Raw genomic sequence first — 21,936 nt, forward strand, 5'->3', positions numbered from 1 at the left:
GAGATCTCCTGCCCTTGAGCCTCGTCCTGTCCTCACCCACCCACCAGTCTGGTGATGAGGACCGAGACCTCTCCAGGCTCATTTCACTGAGGTGTCCCCAAAGACTGGCTGCTCCAAGCCAACAGGTGTGGCAGCAGCTTTGGTTCTGCAGGTTCTCAATCCCTTTCTCTTCAGAGCTGCCCTCAGGAGTCTCAGCTGAGCATTGCAGAGGAAGGCAAGCTTGGGATTCCCTGCCCAGTGCTGCGGGTGACAGGAGCTGGCAGCCTCTCCAGGCACAGCAGAAAGTGGCCTCTGGCCCGAGGGACTCTTGGAGAGGAGCCCACGGAAGGCTCCCTGCCATTCCTGGGCAGTAGGTTGGGTGGCACAGCTCTAACTGCCCACAGGAATGCTGCCTGGGGTTGGGTCAGGGAGGAGGTGAGAGGGCCGGACACGTTTGCAATCATGGCATATTATCTGTGGCACACTTCACTTCATTCTTCTTAAAAGCTAATCCAAGTCAGAAGGACCCCTGAAGACATCTGCTGGGGCCAGCTTTGAGGACTTCCACTCCTGAGCTTTAGAGAACAGGGATTTGGTTCGGAAAGCCCACCTCTGGGCAGAGCATGGAGCTCACCTTGGCACAGCCTGGCATGAGCAGATCTCTCTGAGGCCACATTTTGCTGGGAGAATTCCCCCATATACCAAACACAGCTCAGTCATGAAGCTGAGAGAGTAAGAGCAAAGCAGAGGCTCTGGTTAGACAAGTACTCCAGAGCTGTCAGTAATGGAGTGTGGGGGCTGCTGGGGGGGTAGGTTTAAGGAAATCATCTGGGAATAGATGGGAGATAATTTGCCTTATCAGAGTGCAAGGAGCAGGTCTCTCAGGGCCTCTGAAATGACTGCCAGAAGGTGGGGAAGACAGTGCAACCCAGAGCATGTGAGTGCTGGTTTGGGGACCCAGCTTCTCCTCTTGGCTCTACCATGACCCATCTAACCTTAAACAAGTCATCAGGAGATGAAATCATCTCCCTCAGCCTTGATTTCCCTTTGCCTGCCTGTGATATTTTAGCCCGGCCGCCTCGGGGCAGGGGCTGTCTCATCCTCAGCATTCACCTGATGCACGAGGGGTCAGGCGTAATGGAGCGGCCAGAAAGGAGGGTGTGAGGCTGCCTCCCCTCCGTGCTTGGAGTCTCCTCAGGAAAGGCTTTGGCACATGATAAAATCTTCAGGGCACTCTCTTTAGCAGAAGGATTCGGCTCCTGGCTCCAGAGAGCTCTGTCCTAGACGAAGGGACTGAGTTTCACCCCCCTGTACCGCCTCGTTTCGCAGAAAAGCCTGTAATTAGCCATGGTTCCTCTCTTCACCCCACACATCAAGGCATGTTGCTGGGTTTTTTTCAGAATCCTGATCCTAGGAAGCCATCAGTATCCAGGGAACTTTATCACACACACTCGAAATAACCCAGAAAGCTGCCAGCCCCATATTAGGGAATGAATCCCTGTCGGAAAGTAAAGTGAATGCAAAATTTATTGACAGGGTACTGTGACTGCAGGCAGTTTGTGACCCAGCCCCCTCCTTTACCTCCACCCCTCCCCATGAACAACAACCCACAAACCCTCTTCAGTCCTGCAGCCTTTATATTTAGCATGTCTGGGTCCCTTGTCTCAGCTCCCAGCACTCGCAGCGCACGTGGGACTCTTCCCAGGGGAACAAAATCCAAACTAAGGGCAAGGAGGTCGGCACAGTGTCCTCCCCCTCTGCCCCACATCCAGCTCTCTCCATCCTCTCCAGTAGCTCACTACAAAAGCACATACTTCATGGGGGAAAAAAACCCAACTAAAACATCAAAACCCCCAACACCTGTCAAGCCTAAAAATTCATTTCCTGAGCCCAAACTGTGGCAGAGTGTCACTGTTCTTGTTGCCAAGTGCAAGGCAGGACGAGTCGGTGGTCGGAGCAGGAGGTGTGCGGGAATGAGCTCCTCCTCAGTTCTGCCAAGGACGGGGCTATCTCAGTCAATCATGTTAATCTCCAGTGACTAAGTTTCCCCATTTATAAATCTCTACCATCACTGCAGCCTCCAAACGCCTTTCATGTCTGCTGGAGAGTTTCCTGGAGAGGTTCATGGAGCTTCTGTTGGAGTGTAAAATTCTGCTTGAAGCAGGCATTTGGGATACTTGCTTGTGACTTTTTTACAAAAGGATTTGTTTATGAGTTTTGTTCTGCTCTTCCTTATGAGGAGCGATAGGCATTCAGGAATATCATCCGTGAGGTAACATGGGCTTGGGCGTGAGTTGCTGCAGAGATGTGAAATGTCACTGTACTATATATGTATTAGGTTCTAGAGAAAAGAGGGGAAGTGTAGGATGTGCGTTAGCACTTGCAGTGCGCACGGGAATTTTTCCCTTGCAGTTCTCATGGGTGGCAGGTAACTCCAGCATCGTGCTGTACCAGAGCACAGCAAGGTTCGGTGTCAAACCGTGGCCACCAAGGGACCAGAGGCTCGGCTCGAGGGCTGGGTTGGTCTGGGGAGAGCTGTGTCTCTGGGCAGAGGAGGGTTTGGTGGTTTGTGGCACACTCAGCCCAGCAGACGGGAACTACAGATTGTCTCTTCCAGCGCCTGCTGTCCTTCAGCAGTCGGCCGGCACCATCCGTCATACCCAGACACCATCAGGAAATGATTCCCAATCAATTATAATTGCTCTTCACCTACTTCCTGTGTAAATCACTGATGTTTCACTGCAGATGCCAATGAAACAGGGGAGCCTCTTCCCTCAACTTTCTGCGTGTCTCTCAGGCCCACCCACTGAGTTGCTTGGGATGGCCCTGCCATGCTGGGAAACAGCAGGTGATTGGGATTTGAAAGCATCGGCGTGTTTTATTGCCTCTGGAAGCGAGGGACGGATGGGAGGAGGATGCTGTGAGCTCTCCACATCTCTGGGATCTGTCGGCAGGTGGGGAGAGGGGCTGCAAGGCAGAGCCCACACCCCCAGCATTCAGCTGGTGGCAGAGGGTTTGTGCAGAGGCATTGGAAGCAGAGATCTCATTAACACTGGATTAGGTCCTAAAACAGCCTTTCCCAATGGGATCCTGGGTGGAGTTTACCAGACTGGTGTTCTCACTTTTTTATTCATTCTTTTTCTCCTTCCTCTCTTTCCTTGTTTCTTCTTCACCTCCTCCAGGCTTGTTTGTTTGCTTAGCAAGGAGAGGGGCTGGTGCTCAGAGCTGGATTTGAAGCCGAGCCTGAGACCTGCCAAGGCAGGAGGGACCTAATGCCGTTCGATTTTTCTCATGGTATCAGAACACCGTGAGCTCTCCTGTTGAAATCTCAGCAGGGTGTAAGATGGGATGAAACACCTTTGGGGAAGGGAAGGTCAGAGCCTGAAATATCCCTCTGGATTAGGGGCGTGTGGCTGTGGGTGTGTGGTGGTGGTGGGGAGCGCGCCGGGGCAGGCGCGGGCGGGCGGCTGCAGCGACTTCCAGGCGGATGATTATTTTATGGAGTCCTCAGAAGTCCAAAGTTATGTGTGTTTGTTAAGCGCCGTAACGCTGAGTTTATTTAATGTGGTTTTAACTGCCGCACGCTTTTATAAATCAAAATAATTAAAAATAATAAATTTGAAGGTTAAACAACAGCCTGTGCTGTGGCGGAGAGGAGGGAGAATGTCTGCGGGCTGTGTTTGCGGGGAGGGAAGCAGGAGTTCCCGGCGGCTCACATCGCCCAGGGGACGGGGCAGGTTCCAGGCTGGTGGAGCAGGGAAAAGGCAGTGCCAAAGTCCACGCTGTGGCACGGCCATATCTTTTCACACCCTGCCACCGTGAGGAAAAGCACATCCAAGAGGCAATGGGAGCCCCAGTTGTGTCTTCGTGACAGCCCAAGATCTCTGGTTCTCTTCCCCTTCTCCTGGTTTAAAAGCACCTACGGACACTTGGGTTTGCCGTCCTCCTCATAGGATTTTCCGGCTGTCAATATTCTTGTTGTTGCAGGGCATTTCTATTGATGCCACATCTCAGCCCGCATTATTTACACAGAGCTATCGAATCTGTCCCAGTATTCAGGACAGCCTGACAGAACCCAGCCTCCCTCTTTAAAGGTTAAACAAGCTGGGTCCCCTCACAACATGGGCTTGGGGCTTGGGAAACACAGAGATCCAGCAGCTACCTCCCCCTGCTCCCCCCCTGTCATTTTAGCTCGGAAAGGTTACCCTGAGGCGCCTGGGACTGGGAAGTGGAGGGTGCTGGAGAGTGTGTGTGTCTCTTTAAATGCTCTTTGTGTCAGCGTGATAAGGAATTTGATGGCTTTATCAGAAATACCAAAGCTTTATTTAGCAGGGTGAGGCGAGCGCCACTCGGCTCCACACAATCTGCTGATAAATTGGAAAAAAAAAAAAAAAGGAAAAAAAAAAACAGGCAGTGGGGGGAGGAAAGTCTAAACTTTCCCTGATTGCATTTGGGCATGGCCCAGCTTCCAGGGGACGTGGAACTGGACACATTCCTACCTGACCTCAGCCAGTATGGATGGTGAGGCCAGGTGTGTATTAATGTCCTTGCTTGAGACCAGAGCCCTTGTAAAGGACAGAAGCAAGTTGAGTTTATCCCATGTCATCTCTTGGTGTCCCCACTGTTCACCTGGTTGTATCTCTCACGTAGTCCCTTTTCTCTCTTGTCCCCAGTTTGCTGCATGTCTCATCTTCCCTTTCACCTCCACCCATGGTACTCAAGCATTTTTGGCCAACAGCTGGGCTATGGTACAAGGCTCTGGATAGAAAGGCCCTGGTATTCTTTCTCTGTCCCTCAGACTATGTATCTCAACAAGAGGTTTGGGTTTGGCTGGTCCCTGGGTCTCATCTCCTTTACCTGGAGTTTGCCTGCCAGGTTATGTAAGGGGGAGGCCCAGGCAGCAAGGTGGGAAAGGAGAGGTTGAGGAGCTGTTTTGGGTGAGCTGCTGCTCTCCTACAGCATATACATAATCTGATTTAACTATTGCAGACCCCCATATCATGGGGACCTCCTGCAGTGAGGGCAAAGCCCAGTCACAGGATTCTTCTCTCAGTCTGCTGTTGATGGGTTTAGTTCTGAGTGAGGAGCCTGGGATCGTGACCCCATCCTGCCAGCACTATGTAATGCTTGTGCTGCTTTGCTTCTAAATAGGCTAAACCTTGATTTGGTGGTTAAATCGCAGAACTGGGAGTCAAGCCTCCTGGTCTCCAGCCACAGCTCTTCCACCAACTCCCCCATGGAAATCTGCTGCCTTCTCCTTGCCTCTGTGGCAGCACTCCATGCACAGGAGCAGAGCAGCATCCAGGTTTGCAGCAGAGCAAGGAGTGTGCAGGGTTTTCCAAAGGATGCCCATTGCCATGCCTCCACCAAAGCTGAAGGAGCTGTGCTGCCTTACTGAAACAAGTTCTGCAGCACTCTGAGATCCGGGCTGGGAGTGCTCGAGGCAGAGCCAGTGTTTCTCCTGATCCGTGTTTATCATTAACACATGACATCGATTATATATCGTTGCCATGTTTTGTTGTTCATCGCGTGCCTGCACGCAGGCCACACACACTGTGACAGCTCTGGTCCCTTCCTGATCTCGTGCCTCCACACCTTTTCTTTCCATCTTTCTGTTCGTTCTTACTCCTCCTCTTTCCTTTCTCTCTTTCTTTTGATTTTTCCTCTCTCCTCGCATGCACGCACGCACACACACAAACACATACACACACAAAGCCCTTTCACAGTTGGATCATCTGTTCTTGGCTCTCGCCCACATCTCTTTTTGATGTGGCTTCTGGAGGGTTTGGGCCAAGTCCCCCATTTCTCTCTCTGACATCAGGAAGCCTGCTGCAGCCTCTGATTCCAGCCGGATCTGGTTAACTCTCTTAGGAAACCTTGCCACCTACCAGAGTAGGACTGGTGCTGTAAGCCTGGCCGGAAAGGAGAGCAAGGCTTGAGCTGTGCTGACTTACAGCCTCACGTTCTGGACAGTTACTCGTGATTTACTGATGTCCCCAGGCACAAAACAAGGTCCTGAGTTGATGCAGCACCAGTGTCTGGAGGCTGTGGAGCTGCTCCTTTAGAAGATGCTTCCCTAGTTGGGGTTGTGTGGTGCTTCCCCCCCCCCAAAGCTGAGAGGGGCAGTGCCTGGAGCTCCAGGCAGGGCTTTGGCTCTCGGCTCTGATTTCGGGGCTATTTAGTCTAGACCAAGCATATTTAGCCTTGGTCTCAGCCTGGGGCATCTTTTGACTTGCTTGAAGCCCTGTCTGGTGCAGCACTGTCCCTCCAGTTGCTGTATGGGAGGGCAACCTCTTCGCTTGAGCACCATGTCAGAGAGAACCGCGGTGCCCGGGAGGTGCAGCTCAGTCCCAGAGGCGATTCCTCCTCCTTTGGGAGGCAGCATAAAGATGGTGTGATTGTGAGAGGATGAGTAGACAAGTTTAGAAGAGGCTTAACGGCAACTGGGTTTAAATGGCCCCTCTCTCTGGGAGGTTTCGAAGCTCCGCGGTCACTTTTGGGAGGAGAGGCTCTGCCGAGCGCTCCCTGTGCGATGTCTGTCTCTGCGGAGCGGCTGCAGCGCCGCTGGCTGCGCTCAGAAGTGCGGTGGAGTCCCCTGGGGGCTGCTGGGAATAGCTGTGCTTTCGGCACGGAGCGGGTGAGTGGGACAAGGGGACAGAGGCAGGGACAAAGCCTTGCTCTTCTCAACACCCTGCTCGTGAACTCGTGCTCAAGCTGCCCTCGTGGCTCGACTCAAATCCTGTTAAGTCGGCAGCAAAACTTTCACCAGCCTCAGTAAAGAGCAAACATTTTCAGTCAGGTCGCTTCCAGGGCCAGGAACGGGGTTAGGGGAGAAATACCTGAGCGACAGTTTGCTTTAGTAGAATGGGGAGGGAAGTGAGAGTAGATTGCTTTGGGCATGGGTAATGGGGCATGGAGACCTCGCTGACTCAGCCAGCACTGCAAACTCTGTCCTGGGCACTCAAGCTGCGGCTGCTTGTCCTCCTGTCTGAAATGAGCCCATCATCTCAGCCTGCTCCCCAGCAGGCTCATGTCCCCTGCCACAAAGCATCTTTCCATGTGGCACTAACTGGCCACACCGGCCTGGAGCTGGGGCCGGAGGGGCTGTGGAGCCTGGACCCCTTCGGCTTCTCTTGCAGCTCAGTGACGGGGTGGGGACAGTTTGCCCCGTGGCTGCCCACACAGCCCACATGCAAACTTTGCTGGTGATCCCGGGCTAAATTTGTTCCTTTCTAAAAGGAAAATTTGTATAGAATGAGCTAAAAGGCCTCGGGCTCCCCCAGTGTGGGCCTGGGGTGCTGGGACAGCACAGCTCCTCCCTGAAGCTGGCTAATAGAAATCAGTCCTGATTAGGATTAGTCCAGCCAGCACTGAGCTGGCAGGCTGATAATCTAATAAAAATTCCCAGGATTGGTTTACTCTGGGGAGGATTTGCGCTGGACGCGGGAGGAGCAGGATTAGCCCAGCTGTGTTAGGGAAGGGAGGGCAGCCCAGGGTGGGCAGGGAGGCTGCCGAGAGGGTGGGGGGAGCAAGACGGACAGCAAGAGTAAGTGGAAGTGACAGGGTCAGACCGGGCCTTTGTCCTACAGCCTGATTAGAGAGTCTGCCCCCAGTTTCTTACACTTTGGGATGTTGTCGGACAAACTGGAGCTTAAATCTGTCAGAGCGCAGCAGAGATTGGAGTTGACATCCCAGGAACATATTCCTTGCTGTGCAGAAATCCAGTCCTGCTGGGAAAATGTGCAGTGCCCATCCCAGCCCCCTCTGAGCTGGAGGAGATGAGCTCAACTTCTTCCTTTGGCTGTGTTGGGTGGTTGAGGCTGAGCAGCAGAGAGGCTTGTCCAGAAGCTGGTGTCTGCCAGGAGTGGTCCATGTCCAGCTCCAGACTGGTCTCTCCAGCTTCATCCCTTGATGGAGAAGAAGTCTTGGAAGCCAGTTAGCTGCTCTCCAGCTGAAATCACCAGGCTTGGGAATGCCATGGTGGCAAAGGCACCCACCACGTGTGAGTGAGAACAGCAGGAGATCCCTGTTCCTCCAGGGAATCTCAGGGTGGGCAGAAAAGCTCCTTAGTAGGCAGTGAGGAATCCTGAGGCTGCAGGCAGTGGCTCTTCAGACTGGGGATACCAAGGATTTCTCGGGCTGCTGTTTTTGAGGAAGACCCTTAGTAGGGGAGGCAGAGCAGGAAGGTAATTTTCAAGCAGTATTCATGCTGCAGGGCTTCTCAGCCTGCAGTCCCAGGATGACTGTGAAAAACAGAAGGAACCCAAAATGTCTGTGCCCATTTCCATAATTTTAAAGCAAGAGTATGTGGGGGAAGTAGAACAAATACTCAAAGTGTTCACCTCGATGTTTCACAGGATGATATTTGGATTATTCCAGGTGTGTTCTAGTGCAGCATCTAAAGGTGCCCTGTCAGCCTGCTCTGGCTGCCTCAGCTGTGCTGTTTAATGCTCCCTAGACAAGGCAGGAGAGGAAAAGAGCCCCAAAATCTCCTGAACTCAGCCTTCAACTCTCCCTGTTACTCTGTTTTTCTTACCTTCAACTCACCTGGATTGACTCTTCTGCTCCTTGCCTGGGCAGTTCATGAAATCCCAGGCTATTTAAATGTGTCTTATCCCTCTGGGGACACTGCAGAGAGAGACCCTTCAGAGCATGAAGTGGGGAGTCCTGCCTGGAGCAGAAGAACCAGAGCAGCAACTCCATATGCTCCTGGACACAAGGCAGGAGCTGCATAGGATGGAAACCCTCTCCTGGAGTCAGAACTCCACAGAGAATGTCCTCAGAGCTGCAGAGGGTGCAGATTGTGTGAGGGTTTTTTTCTCCTCTTAACAGCTGCTGCTCCTGTAGATGGGCTGGAGCATTTCCCAGCTGAGTAGGTCTGTCTGTGGACCAGCATCCTGAAAGCTCAGGGGTCTGGGGGTTGTTTGGGACACCGTCCCCTCAAAAAAAAAAACAAAAAAAAGGAAGAAAGAAAGAAAGAAAGAAAGAAAGAAAGAAAAAGCCTCTAAGATGAAACCAGGATAACTAAATAACGAGAGCCCTGTCCTCTCCAGGCTCGGGTAGCTGCATATATGATTGTCAACTTGATGAAATCCCCCCGGATGTAATGAGCTGATTTTCTGCTGTTAATATTGCATCTGCTGATGAAGGATTCGTTAGGATAATGGAACGAAGCTAAAATATAAATGACTCGCTGTCAAGAAGCAGCTTTTGCTTGTGTTCTCCTGACAGTTCCTCGGCCACGGCGAGAGAGTTTTGTGTGCTCGGCACACGTTTGTGAGGTGTGTGTGGGTACTGGGTCCTGCATGTGCAGGGACACACGTGTCAGAGCATGTTCCCTGCCAGCCCACTGCCTGGGTACCTGCAGCCCACTGGGCACTGTGGGATTCTCTGTGCCAGTGGGGCCACAACGATGCTGCATCAGAGGGCAGCAGCCAGGGAAAGTTGTTCCTTTGCTGGGCTGAGGCTGCCAGGGGAGGGAGGGAATGTGTGCTGCTGGAAAAGTGTCTGCGCCTCCACTCCAGGTCGCCCTTGGTCTGGTGTGTTCCTTTTTTCCTTTAGTTTTGTTGCCAGAGTTGCTGTGTTTCCTTTCTGAACACGAGAAATCAGTTTAAGCATGTTAGAAAGTGAAGCAGATCTTTGCTCACCAAGCTTTTGCAGATGCAGAGTATTATTTTCATTGGGAAATGCAAAAAAAAGATCTTGATAAAAGTGGTTGTGGTGCTGCTCAACAATAATCCGACATCTGGGCAGAGAATCTCGAGGTTCCGCTGTCAGACTGGGGAGATGGGGTTGGTTTTCCTTGCAAAAAGTAAAAAGGAACCAGCCCTGTCACCGAGGGGGTTTTAACTTTAATGCAATTTCTCACACACGTCCCCAGCACTAGTTCCTCACCCCGTCTCAGGGCTGTGCCCACGTCTGAGTGCGTGTTAAATCTTTGCTATCAGATGTGCAGGGAGGAAAACCTTTCCAGAATACCTTTAAAGAACACCTTTCCAAGTACCTTTGGTATCTTCGACTTTCTGTGCATTTCATGACAGCAATAACCAAAATATAACATTTGCCAACCCTTCCTTTTACCCTGTGCCTGAGGGCATTTGGTGTTTTCCCTTCAAGTCCATGTTCCTGGACGCATGAGGATCTCAGCTTTCACTGTTTGTTTGTTTTTTTAGTTTTTAATCACATTTCTCGCTCTTCTGATTACCAAGGAGGAAAGAAAAAAGATTGAAAACATGAACCGTAATGGCTCAAAAATGAAATTAAAAAAGAGCTTGTTTTCCATTATTATTTTTCAAAGCACATTTTTCAGCCAGTAATGTCAGGGATCAGAGCAGTGATTTTATTCTTTCCTCAACAGCAGTTTTTCTGGGGGTGTGAGATGGTGGTGTCCCAGCCCCTCAAACCTACACATCTTTGGTGGATGTTTGGTGGACAAAGCCTGGCCCAGCACTACTTTTGGGGAGTTCCTCTCACTGTTCAGACTCCTCTAGCGAGGAGCATTGGTGGTTTAATTGAATCATTCTTTACAAAAGACCATGAATATCAATGATGGGGGAGGGGGGAGACACATGAATATGATGCTGAAAATTTTGCATTGGAATATGTTTGATGGAAAACAGCTTTCTGACCAAGTGTGTGTGGATAAACTCACATGTAGCACTTTTCCAGCCTTTCTGTGAAAACATTTCTTTGCTTTCCTTCATGATAAACACTGCATGGAAGAAAATTTTCAGCTAAAAAATTACTTTTCCCAAAGATATTTGGCAGGAGGGAGAACAATTTATTTCTGCTCAGTGTTCTGTCAGTTTGAGTTGTGCAGACATAAGGCAATGAGTGAGGTGTGGTGGTTCCTGCCCAAGGCCAAGTGCAAGGGACAAGGAAGCCCAGGCATCGTCCCTGTCCCACTGAATCCCTAAAGATGACCTTGCACCAGGACTCTGACGTGCCAGAAAAGGCAGAACAGAGATATTTTGCAGGGGATCAGAGTTATTCCCAGCGGGAAGGTGGTGCAGAAAAGCTGGAAAGCCTTTTGTGCTTCCACACTTTCTGTTGCACAAGTTTTAATTCCCAGACTCGCAGAGGAAGAAGCTGGTGAACAATTTCCAGTTTCTTTGCTGCCTCTTGGCAGTGGTAGCACAGCCAGTCCCAGGCAACTGGAAGTCATGAGCTGGGCTCCAAACATGTGAGGTCATCCTGGAGGTTTGGAGATGGAGCAGGCAAATGCCGAAGGGTATGGCATTCTTGGACTGGCTTCTTTCTGAGTCCTTCAGCCTTTCTGGGCTTTTCTCTGCACAATTAGCCTTGGCAAGGGGGAGGAGGTGGGCAGGGAGGTCTGACCAGCGTCCCTCCCTCTTGGCTTCTCGGAGGCTTTTTATACCAGTTGCTGGAGGGCACAGAGCCAGGCCTGGGCCAGTGTCAGGCAGCACAGCCCCGCTGGTGTCAGCAGGGCCTCCCTGATCCACACCCACCAGGACTCTCCTCCCAGCGTCAGGGAAACTCTTTTGAGGAATTCAGTGGCAAATTCAAGTACGGCTTGGCTGGGACAGGGTGTCTGTGTTATGGGAGGGTCCCCTTTGGCTCTGGGGCTTGGTGGCATTGGGCAGACTCGACCTACAGCAACCAGCCCAAGGGGAAATCACAGACCCCTCTCCCCAAATCCTCCCCTTGGATTTTTCCTTCATTTCCACTCTTTTTCAGGTACCTCAAGGCCTAACAAGCCCTGTTACCTCTTCCCACATACCAGGTCTCTTGGGCCATCACTTGGAGCGTATATGTGTGTTTCTGAGTGTCACACTTATTTTTTTTTTCTGGGGTCCCCTGCTTCATCATTATCTTAATCACTGTTGTGTTAAGTTTCATGCTTCCTTTGACCTTTATTTTCGGCCTGGTTATGCTGTTTATCTGCCTCTGACACTTGTCCCCTGGTGCTATTGCCAGGGAAACCCAGCACAGAGGCCTTTCCCTTTTCCCCCACCCCCTTGTCCCTTTCTGTTTAATTTTTTTCTTTCCTCTTTTTTTTTTTTTTTTTTTTTTTTTTTTTTTTTTTTTTTGTCTTTTAACATGGTTTTCCTAAAAAGTTTTTTAATCAATCAAATTTGAGGCAGAAAATAGGCTTGGTCACGCCTGGTCCTTGGGTCGTGTGACACTCACTCAGGGTCCTGACAGCTCCTCAAAGGGGGCACCCGGGACGAGGAGGGGGGGCCGGCAACGCGTTTCCCCAGGAAAGGGCCCGTTTCCATGGCACTGCCCCCACCTCTCCGCCATCCGCCAGCCCGACGTGGGCCTGAGGCTCTTCAAAAGGGGGCGTTTGGGGAGGCGTGTTGCGTGTTTGTGCGAGCCGGCGAACAAAAAGCGGCGCGGGGCGGCGGGGCCGCGCGACAGCTTGCCGGGTTCTCTGCCCCCGCAGCTCGTGGGGAGCCAGCGGGAGCCGCGGCGGCAGAGCCGGGGCCCCGCCAGGGCCGCATAATCAGGGGCTTTTCATAAATGCCCCATTTTTCATCCCCATCTCTAAGGCATGTGCTCCGGGAGCGCCGGGAGCGCTGACGCGGGGGGACGGCGCTCCCCAGCCCTGGTGCTCACGCCTGGCTCTGCCCCCCTGCACCCTCCTCTACCCTGTCTCCGCAGGCTGGCAGGTGCCCACTGCTCTGCCAAATGCGGCTCATGCCCCCCTGGCTGGGGCTGGGATAGAGGGAGCGTGGAAGCAGCCTCACGGCTGTGTCGGTGCCGGCTCCCACCGCGGCAGGACCCGGGCTCGGCATGTGCCTCACCATCCTTGGCAGTCGCCTTTTCCCTTTTCCTCGGGTCCTCCTTGCTTCCCTCACGTCTCCCCACCCTGCCCTGGGAGACCACTTGCCCTTCTGCTGCCTTCATCCCAGGCTCTGCACCTGGGGTTTTAAAACCCTTTTCTTCCCCCCCTTTCCCCTCCCCACCTTTCTCAACTTCTCTTCTGTCACTCTGCCACCTCCTGCCCTTCTTTTCCCCATGCCCTTTCCAGTTCTCCGTTCGTGCAGGGTCTTTTTCTTTCTCTCTTTTTTATAATTAATGATTAGTTTTAATTGGTTTGCTTAGGCAGCCTGACAGCAAATTAGCAGGAGCCAGCCCAGGGCTGCCGAATGCCAAGTTTGGGGACTGCTGCGCTGTACAGAAGCCGTGGTGGGAGGTGAAATCCTCGGGATCCCCCCTTGGGGCTCCACTCCTGCTGGGCTGGGCTGGGCTGTAGCTGTGCTGTGAGGTGGGGGGCCGAGGCCTTTCCTGGTCCCAAGTGCCATCAGTGCTGGGAAGCTGGGACGGGCAGTGGGTGCTGTCCCTGTCCCTCTGTCCCTTGCTCCAGCACTCTGAGCTGCAGGGTTACCTCCACGATGGCCCCTGTCCCTTTCCTACGGCCCAGTGTTGGTTTTCCTCCTCCTTTTTGCATCACCTTTATTGAGCCGGGCTCTGCTCAACAGGTTTGAGCAGAGGGGCCAGGGTGAGAGGCAGGGCAGGATGTCCCCGGGGAGCGCTGTGCCGAGGGGAGTGCTCAGGCAGAGGAGCAGGCAGCTCTACCCGGAGCTGAAGGCAGGTAATGGGGACAGGGTGGAAGGGAAGGGGGGCTTTGCTCTTTTCCTCCTTCGCAGTGCTTTCCCTTTGCTTTGCTTTTCTTTTCTTTGCCTTTTTTATAGCTCCCATTTTTCTTTTTTATGAGAGAGAAACTGCAGGGTTCTCCCAGGGCTGGGAAGAGCGCTCGGTCCCAGGCTGCTCCCAGCCAGATGGAGGGGAAGAGAAGGGGGGCAGTGGGCCCGTAATCCTGGGAGGAGAGTTTTCCTGGTTAAAGAGGATTGGGGATGGAGTCTAGGACATTTCAGCATGTTGTTTGAGGAAGAAGGGGCAGACCATGACCTATTTGGGATGCTTGTTAATTCTCAGCACAAAACTTTGCAGGGACCACTGGCAGCTGTGTAGCCCTACAAGTGTGGATGGAGTTGGTTTGTGTTGCACTGCTGGTATTGCCTTGCAATGGCAGCCAAGAAAGTGTTCCCTTTCCTCTCCTTCAGCCCGTGCCTTTTTCCCTGGGCAGCCCAAGATTGGCAGGAGATGATAGTTGGGTGGGACTGCACAGCTGGAGCTATACAGCAGCCAGGATATTCCAGCCCTTCTGCAAACCAAGAAGGCTTGTTAGGCTGGTGGCAGCAGGGTGTGTTTCTTGTTCTCCTCAATTGTCCCTCCTTCAGGTGTTAAATGGGTGTTTCTGCCCTTACTGGACAACCAGTCCCACCCTCCAACTGAGTGTTAATACCTACATTTGCCTTTTTATGGGATCCAGAGCTCACATAGAACTGAAATCAGAGGGATGTGCTGTCTTCCTGGGATTTCTGTCATGGAGGAACAGCCTTTTTGTCAGTCACAGAGGTCCCTGCTGCATTCCAGATTCATGAAAGATGGAAGCCAGCACAAACACGTCTGCTCTCAGATCTGTGTGTTGTTCAGCTGTGAGTGTACTGGCAAACACCATGCTGTGATACCTTGCTGCAGCCTGGCCCCTTTCCCAAAGACTCGTGTGGCTGGAGCTCACTCAGGTGCAAACACTGACAGTGCACAGACCAGCTGCTGCTGTGAGGGCATCCCACGAGGCTCGGGGGCTGCAGACACAGGGCCCCCTCCTCTGCCCTACCCTGCCCAGGACACAGGGCTCTGCACTCCCACACGGCTCCAGTGTCCCTGCCCAGTCCTGATGAACCCTCAGAGAGGCCCTCATGCCTTCACCAGTGTTCTGGACCTTAGCTGAGCTTTGGGAGCAAGGTGAGGGTGAGTCTTCCTGTCTTGAGGAGAGAGGGAGAGGGGATGAGGAGAAGTGTGGAAAAATATCTGCTACAAAAGGCATTGAGACCTCACAGCTCATTTCACTTTTAGGTGATCTTGGCTTATTCCCAGAGCTGATGTCCATGCAATAGCAGAAGATATATTTGATTTGTAGCAAAATTTCCTTGTTCTGTGCACTTGGGAAGTCTCCTTTTCCTTTTCACACACACCTATCCTCTCAGGGGGTGTTTTAAGACCCTTTGCATTTTCTTGTAGGCTGTTTACGTTTCACTGCCCTTCAGTGAGCCAAAAGGGGCTCAAGGAGGTGGCCACAATGTACACTTTCATGTACCAGCAAGGCTGGGACAGATCCATGTCATTTGTTTGTCAGTCCCATGTTGGCCAGTGCTGAGGAGTAAGTGATGCTCAGGAATTTTTTGCCAGGTGATGCTTGGGCCAGGCTGGATGTGTGACCACACACCCAAACCCTGTGCCACTCAGCAGAGCTCAGGGATAGGCAGCACTGGGGTGGCTGGATTCCCACCCACAGGGCTGAGTGCAGGGTGCTGGGTGCTTGCTTTGTGGCTTACCAAGTTTATTGCTCATACCAGGCTGATCAGGACAGTTCCAAAACCTGGTAGTGCCACTGGAGCACCAGGCACTGTACAAAGTTGAATGAAGGCACAGCTCCCTCCCTGGGAGAGCAGCCATCCCTCTCCCTGGTGTCCAAGCCATCCTTTCCCTTCTGGTTTTAGCAACGTGCGTGCCAGTATTCACCTTCCCCCTTTGCAGTTTAGGGGTTCCATGATAATCATGTAGTTGTTGAAAATTGAAGAGCAGCTGAGGGTCACCAGCTGTTTCACTGCAGAGCTACAGGAGGGAAACTGAGGCATGGAGCTGAAGGGGCCTAAAGATGCCCTCAGAGCTCTGGAGTGACCCACTGAGGGATTGTCCCACCTGGACTCTGCGGTTGCCAACACAACCCATCGCTGCGAAGGAAACCGAGAGGAGTGGGAAGCAGCAATGCCTCCTGTCCTGCCCTGCCTTGCCTTTGGCTTGGCTTGCTGCCCTTCCTCTCCTCTTCCTCCCCTGGCACCCCTGGCTGGCAGCACGTGCCCCGAGTGCTGCTGGGCCGGCAGCCCGAGCCGGCTCCTTTAAGGCAGCCCGGCGGGAATTGCGCGGTGCCAGCCTCCGCCGCCAGTGCCGCTCCCGCTTCCCCCTCGGAAAGTTTCCTGCCCAATTGTTATGTGCGATCCGATCTGAAAGTTGCTCTCTAAGCTTCTTGTCACATTTTGACTTAATGAAGTGCAACTGGAGTGGGAATTGGGGTTCATCACGCCAGTCTCACTGCGCTCCCTTGTTGTCAGAAAACAGGGGCGGTTGGGGACCGTAATGCAACGCTGCAAGTCGTTATCATTCCGGTCAGTCTGTTTAACACAAAATTAAACAAAGAACTAATTAGTGCCTCATGAATTAATAAATGCGCAGTTGCCGGGTAGGAAGGGGAGGAAGGAAAAAAGGTTGTTGAAGGAAAGATACTGAAAAAGTCGAATTAGGATGTTGTGTCAAGGGGAAAAAAAAAATCTGAGTCCACTTTGGCGAAGAGTTTGGATCCATTGGTTTCCTTGGAATAAGCTCCCCTCCTCCTCCTGCGTCCTGCCTGCCTGCTCTGGAGCAGCAGTGTACAGCAGGCACAGGGAAGAGGCAGCCTTTCAGTGCTTCTGTGGGGGGGGGCTTATAAGAAAGACAGGGACAAACTTTTTAGTGGGGCCTGTAGTGATTGTGGTGATGGTTTTAAACTAAAAGAGGGACAGTTTAGCCTAGATTTAAGGAAGAAAATTGTTGCAGTAAGGGTGGTGAGGCCCTGGCACATGTTGCCCAGAGAAGCTGTGGCTGCCCCATCCCTGGAAGTGTCCAAGGCCAGGTTGGATGGGGCTTGGAGCAACCTGGGATAGTGGAAGGTGTCCTGCCCATGGCAGGGGGTTGGACTACGTGACATTTAAAGGTTCCTTCCAACCCAAGCAGTTCTAGGATTTTATCATTTTCCAGTGATGATCCCTAGAAGCTGGAGCTGGTGTCCAGTAGCCAGATATACATATTTACCCAAAGCATATGTGGGAGCTGAGAGGTGCGGGGTGGAAACCCTTGGTTGGGAAGGAGGGAGCCTTCAAAGCTGGTCATGGTGAGCAAGTCTCCTCTCTTTGTGTGACGGCTTTTTTCCTGGAGAATCCACGATTGACACAGTAACAGTGTGTAATCTCAGATTAACTATGTCCCAGCAGCGCTCCCCCTGCTCCTTGCCCTCTCTGGCCCCCTCCTCATGCAGAGCCGGGCAGTGCCGGGGTGTCCGTCCGGCATTCCCAGAACAGGGCTGGACATGGGGGCCGTGCCAGGCGCCCACCCGGCCGGGCAGCCCCGCAGGTGCCGTGCCGTGCCACGCTGCCAGCGAGCGGGCTGGGCTCTGGCACATTGTCAGGCAGGGAAGCAGAGCTGGGGGAGGGAAGAGTCCATCCTTAAGAGGACATGTCAAGTACAATTAGCGTTATCTGTCTAAATATGTACTGGGAACACAGAATACAAGAGGAGGCCTGGCTGGCTTTAATGGAGACATATGCAAGGTCATATTGCCTCATACAATCCCCCAATCTGATTTGGGGATTACACATTCTAAGTAAATTGGCGTTATTCCTCTTGCATCATTGATAAGCTGCGGCCGAAAGAAGAGGAGTAAGAAAAAAAAAACAATTAAAAACTCAAACCCAAGAACTGACCGTGAGCAGGGGCGAGGGAGTGAAGGCAGGAAGGCAGAGAGAGTTACAGGCAGAGAGCTCAGGAAAGGGGGAGAGAACAAAAGGGAGGGAGAGAAAAAAGAGCGTGACAGAGTGGCAGAGAAAGCAGTGGAAAGAGCAAGGAGGAAAGGGAGAACAAAGGGAAGAAAAAGGTGGGAGAAGGGATGAGAGAGCCAGAAGGACCGAGGGTGCCAGGGTGGGAGAAGCACCTCAAGTGGGGGAGCTGTTACTCCAGCCGTGCCCTCAGCCTTGTTAGCACCAGGATTTGAGTGGGAAAGGAAGGAGCCAGGCTGGTTATGCATCTTCCTCACCCGAGGGGCTCCCTGCGCTCTGTGTCCATCCATCCATCCATCCATCTGGGATATCTCACCAGCTCCTTCCCACTCTGGGTCCCAGCCAACACCAGGCATCTATCTTTGGCAGTGCTGGAGTGTGAGTGACGGGAGGAGCCGGGCCACACGCACGGAGCGCCAGCGCCCCGGACACAGGGGCAGCACAGCGTCCCCTGAGCCCAGTCCCTCTCACTGCTGCCCTCCCAGGGGCTAAAGAGGGTCCCTGCAAGGGGCTGGCTCCTGGCACCCGCTGGTGCATCCGGAGAGGGAGAGTGTGGAAAGCTGGATTCAACCCCGGGCTGGCTGTGCGTGACCTCGGGGCAGTTTGTCACTGCACTGCCACTCCGGGCAGCTGTGGGAGCTGTTCTGGCAGGGCTGCAAAACAGAGGCTGCAGGAACAGCCCGAGCACCCTCACCACTGTGCGTGGAGCCACCCCGTGCTGCCGGCCCCTCCCGGCTCTGGGAGAGGGAGGTCCCTGGCTGGCTGTGGATCAATCCTCCCCCTCCCGCGAACTCTCCTCCTGCGCAGGATAACCCCCTCCTGAAGTCTCACGGCACGGCTTTTATGCTCTGTCACATTTTTGGAACATATGGTTTTAAATAATTCAATTTACTTTTCATGTGTTTTGCTGTGACTTTTTTTTCCCCTGTCCCTTTTCTCTTTCCTCCTCACTCTCTGGATTCTCCAGGGTAAAAAATGCACAGATGAGTGGATAAAGGGGTTCAATGCACTGGGACCCAGCCCTGCACCCCATCATCTTGTGCCCCACTGGTGTGCAAGGGAGGCCTCAGCATTAGCACACGGGTGAACCTCTGTGAAAGAGGGGTCAGCAGAGGAAATGGGAAGATTGGGAAGGGAAAAATTTGACATGGAGCAGAAGGCAGCCTTGGATATGTGGGCAGAGCGTGGTGTAGACCAGCAGGAGGTCTGTCTCTGATACCTGGAGAGCAGGATTCAGGCCAGTAATAGCTGCTCTCTCTATGGGAAATTATTCCCAAGCCTCCTTGGGAGCCTCTTCCACAGAGAAGTGCCAGAGCACGGTGTGTCTGGCGGGGTGTGTGGCATTGTGGGGTACAGCCAGGAGCAAGGAAAGCATTTTGTTCCCTTGTGGAGCCTGAATATCCCAGCCTGGCCCTGCTTGCAGGAGGGTTCTCACCCAGGTGTTGTGAGTTGTCTGTGCCTTGGCTCTTGCTCTGATGTTCCCTGTGTGTTAACTGGATCCTTTCTCTTCCCCTTCCAGAATGAAGTGAATTTAGAGCTAAAAACGAGGCAAGAAACCAGGCCTTGAAATCTCCGAAAGGTAGGAGAGACTTCAGACTGCAATGGGTATGTCACTACGCCCTCCTGGGTTCTCTTTTCCTCTGCGTGTCTCTCACACTTATGGCCTGCTCACTGTGGCTGTGTCTGCACTAGAACTTCTGGGGTTGGACCAGTGTTAGTTACAGAGATGGAAACAGAAGAAGGTCTATTGCAGACAAGGCCTGTGTGTGTCCTAATCCTGTCTTTGTCTTTGTACACCAATTGTTCGGGCACCTGGTTTTGTCACTGCGGGTTTTCCTCAATATCTGCTCTCCTGCCTCTGTCTTTACAGATAAAAAACTGTGTGAGGGTTTTGGTGAGAGGGTACTGCTTCATCTTCATCCATGTGGGCTGGGGGAGATGGATAAGGTCCTTTCACTGAATAGGATGCAGTCTCCATCTACTGTGAAGTTTTGCTGAGCTCAGTTCACATAATTCAGATGGTGATGTGCCTGTTCTCCTCCTCCTCTGGCACAGTTTTATCTATTCAGACTGCAGCACCGTGGTGGTAGGATGGAAGCAGCTCTGTCTCCAGCAGAATCCTGACTTTTCTGGGTTTTCCCTTTAGCTAGACCGTCACGGTCTGTCTTACTGCAAAAAAAATCCAGCTTCGTGATCTCCTAGAGCTGGATGGTCACTTAATCTTTGTCTGATAAGAGTTAGAGGCCTAAAACCCATGGGAATGAAAGGTGATTGTGTCTCTTAAATACCTCATTTCCATGTGCTGGGTCAGAGATTCCCTGTGCCACCTCAGATGATGGTTACTGAGAAGTCCCTGCCAAACCAAGGCAGTTCCTGCTCTCTCTGGCCCTTCCTTGTGGCCCCAGGAGTACCTCAGCTCCCTGTGTCACCTGGAGAGTTCCCACCCTCTTCCCTGTGTCCCTGCTCGGTACCCCCTGCAGCACTGCCACTGCTGGCCTCTCCCATTGCTCCTCTCCCTGCCCAGGCACCTCGGCAGCTCTGAGGGCAGGAGTGGCCATGGGGAGGGTGGGCAGTGCTCTGCCCTGTGGGACATCCCCTCCGAGGTGCCGGGAGCGCTCTCTGGGATCTGGGATGTGCCTGCACTCAGAGCATCCCTGTGGCAGTGGGGACCCCTGACGCCCGGTTCCAGGGAGCTCACGGGCTGAGTCCCAGCGCCATGCGAGGGGCCCGGGCTGGCTGGGGCGGGAGGGGGCCCCAGGCCGGGCTGGGCAGTGTCAGAGGTGACCGGTGGAAGGCCAGTGTTATGTAAATACCGCTGCTGTAACATGGCAGGGCTGAATGGCCCTGTGCGTCCATCCATCATTGCTGGGGAACAGAAGCCTCCCTGGGAGCACAGGGGGCCGGCAGCGCGGGGCAGGCAGACACAGGCAGCATGTGCCCTACTCATAAACTGTTTGTTTTCTTTTTGTCTCTCTCGTTTCGAGGCACCCCACCGAGAGCAACTCTCTGTTTTGTCCTTGCAACCTCTCCCCCAACCTTCCCCCCACCACTTTGGGCCTTCCTTTTCCTCCCTCTTTCCCCCGGCCCTTAAAAAAATAGGGGGGGGGGGGGAAAGGAGAAGGGAAAAAAAAAAAAGAAAGTCCCCAGTTCACATTGCGGCTTCTTTCTCTGACTTCAAAGGCTCCCCATCATTGTTTGGGATCGGCAGGCAGTGGCCCTGAAAACGTGATCACAGCCGGGCACAGTGTAGGTCACCACCGAGCGCCATGCTCCGAGCGCTGAAAGGAACAGGCAGATTCTTCCCTTTTCATGCTTCACAACCCTGGTTACAGCGCTCTGCCTCGCCCGCGTGCTCCTCCTGCGTGGCTATTCTTGCTCTTTTCTCCTCCTTTGCCTCCCACCCTCCCTCTCTCTCTCTCTTTCTCCCAGGTCCCTCATTTCTCCGTCCCCGTGCTCTCATCCTCCCCTCCTCTGTGCCCGGCATCACACACTTTTCACACTTTCTTATTTTCTTTCCATTACTTTTCTTCCTCACTCTCTCCCACCTGGCACTGCTGCCACTTCTCTCTGTTACGTGAATCACTGTTTTATTTCTCCCTTTTCCCTCTTCCAAAGGCCAGTCAGGAGGTTGATTTCCTCATGCTCCCTGTTGCTGTTTGGTAGCAGCCGTCCTCTGACATTTGCCCATGTTTCTGTCTTCCCCTGTGATATCTCACTCACTGTGCCCAAAACTGCAGTGGTTCTGTAATCTCTGGATCAGCCCCAGGCAGATGACAGCCCTGCCCTCCCCACAAGGTGTGAGCCCACTGCTCTCATGTGCAATGGGCTTATCCCCCGAAATGTAGCACGGCCTCACGTGGGGAGGCAGCACACGGAGCCTGCCAGCAGTGTCAGCTTCCAAACTTGCTCTCTGGCTTTGCTGGTTAACCTGAAGGACTTGGCAGGTGGGGTTAGTGTTGTGGGTGGGTTTGGGAAGCCAGACACTGACTTGGGAATGTCACAGGGAAACCTTTGTATCTTGTAGGTCTCACATGGAACATGACACTGATGGTAGTCCTGAGGGCAGAGTTAGGCAGGGATAAGGCAGAGGGAAGGAGGCCCAGTTTGAACAGGCATCCCAGAATACTTCCTAAGCAGCTCTCAACGAGGGAACATCACCTCATTGTACTGAAGCCTTGGGTGTGTTTGGCTGCACGATGAGCCAACAGCCAGACAGCAACTCCCTGCCTCAGAACATCCCCCCAGCAACACCAGGAGCTTCATCTTGCTGCAGGGGAACAGCCTGGCCTCTGTGCCCCTCCAGCACCCACCCGGGCACAGCTCCCTCCCCGCTGCCCCC

At 53.0% G+C, this 21,936-nt stretch overlaps 1 protein-coding gene across 5 annotated transcripts in view; it reads left to right on the forward strand.

Moving 5' to 3' along the window:
• Positions 1 to 21,936, forward strand: part of CASZ1 (castor zinc finger 1) — a 159,461-nt gene that overhangs the window by 38,261 nt on the left and 99,264 nt on the right. For 3 of the 5 annotated variants that reach the window (XM_018079448.3, XM_018079453.3, XM_018079451.3), the window contains exon 2: positions 19,117 to 19,202. Coding sequence is in view for 1 of the 5 variants with exons in the window: in XM_018079451.3 (XP_017934940.1) it covers positions 19,199 to 19,202 (4 nt within the window). In the remaining 4 variants the exon portion in view is untranslated. The remainder of the gene's footprint in view (positions 1 to 19,116; positions 19,203 to 21,936) is intronic. The other 2 variants (XM_018079449.3, XM_018079452.3) reach the window with 1 other exon arrangement.

This window comes from Manacus vitellinus, unplaced genomic scaffold (genome assembly GCF_001715985.3).
Source record: "Manacus vitellinus isolate BGI_N305 unplaced genomic scaffold, ASM171598v3 scaffold_46_pilon, whole genome shotgun sequence".
Classification (NCBI taxonomy): domain Eukaryota; kingdom Metazoa; phylum Chordata; class Aves; order Passeriformes; family Pipridae; genus Manacus; species Manacus vitellinus.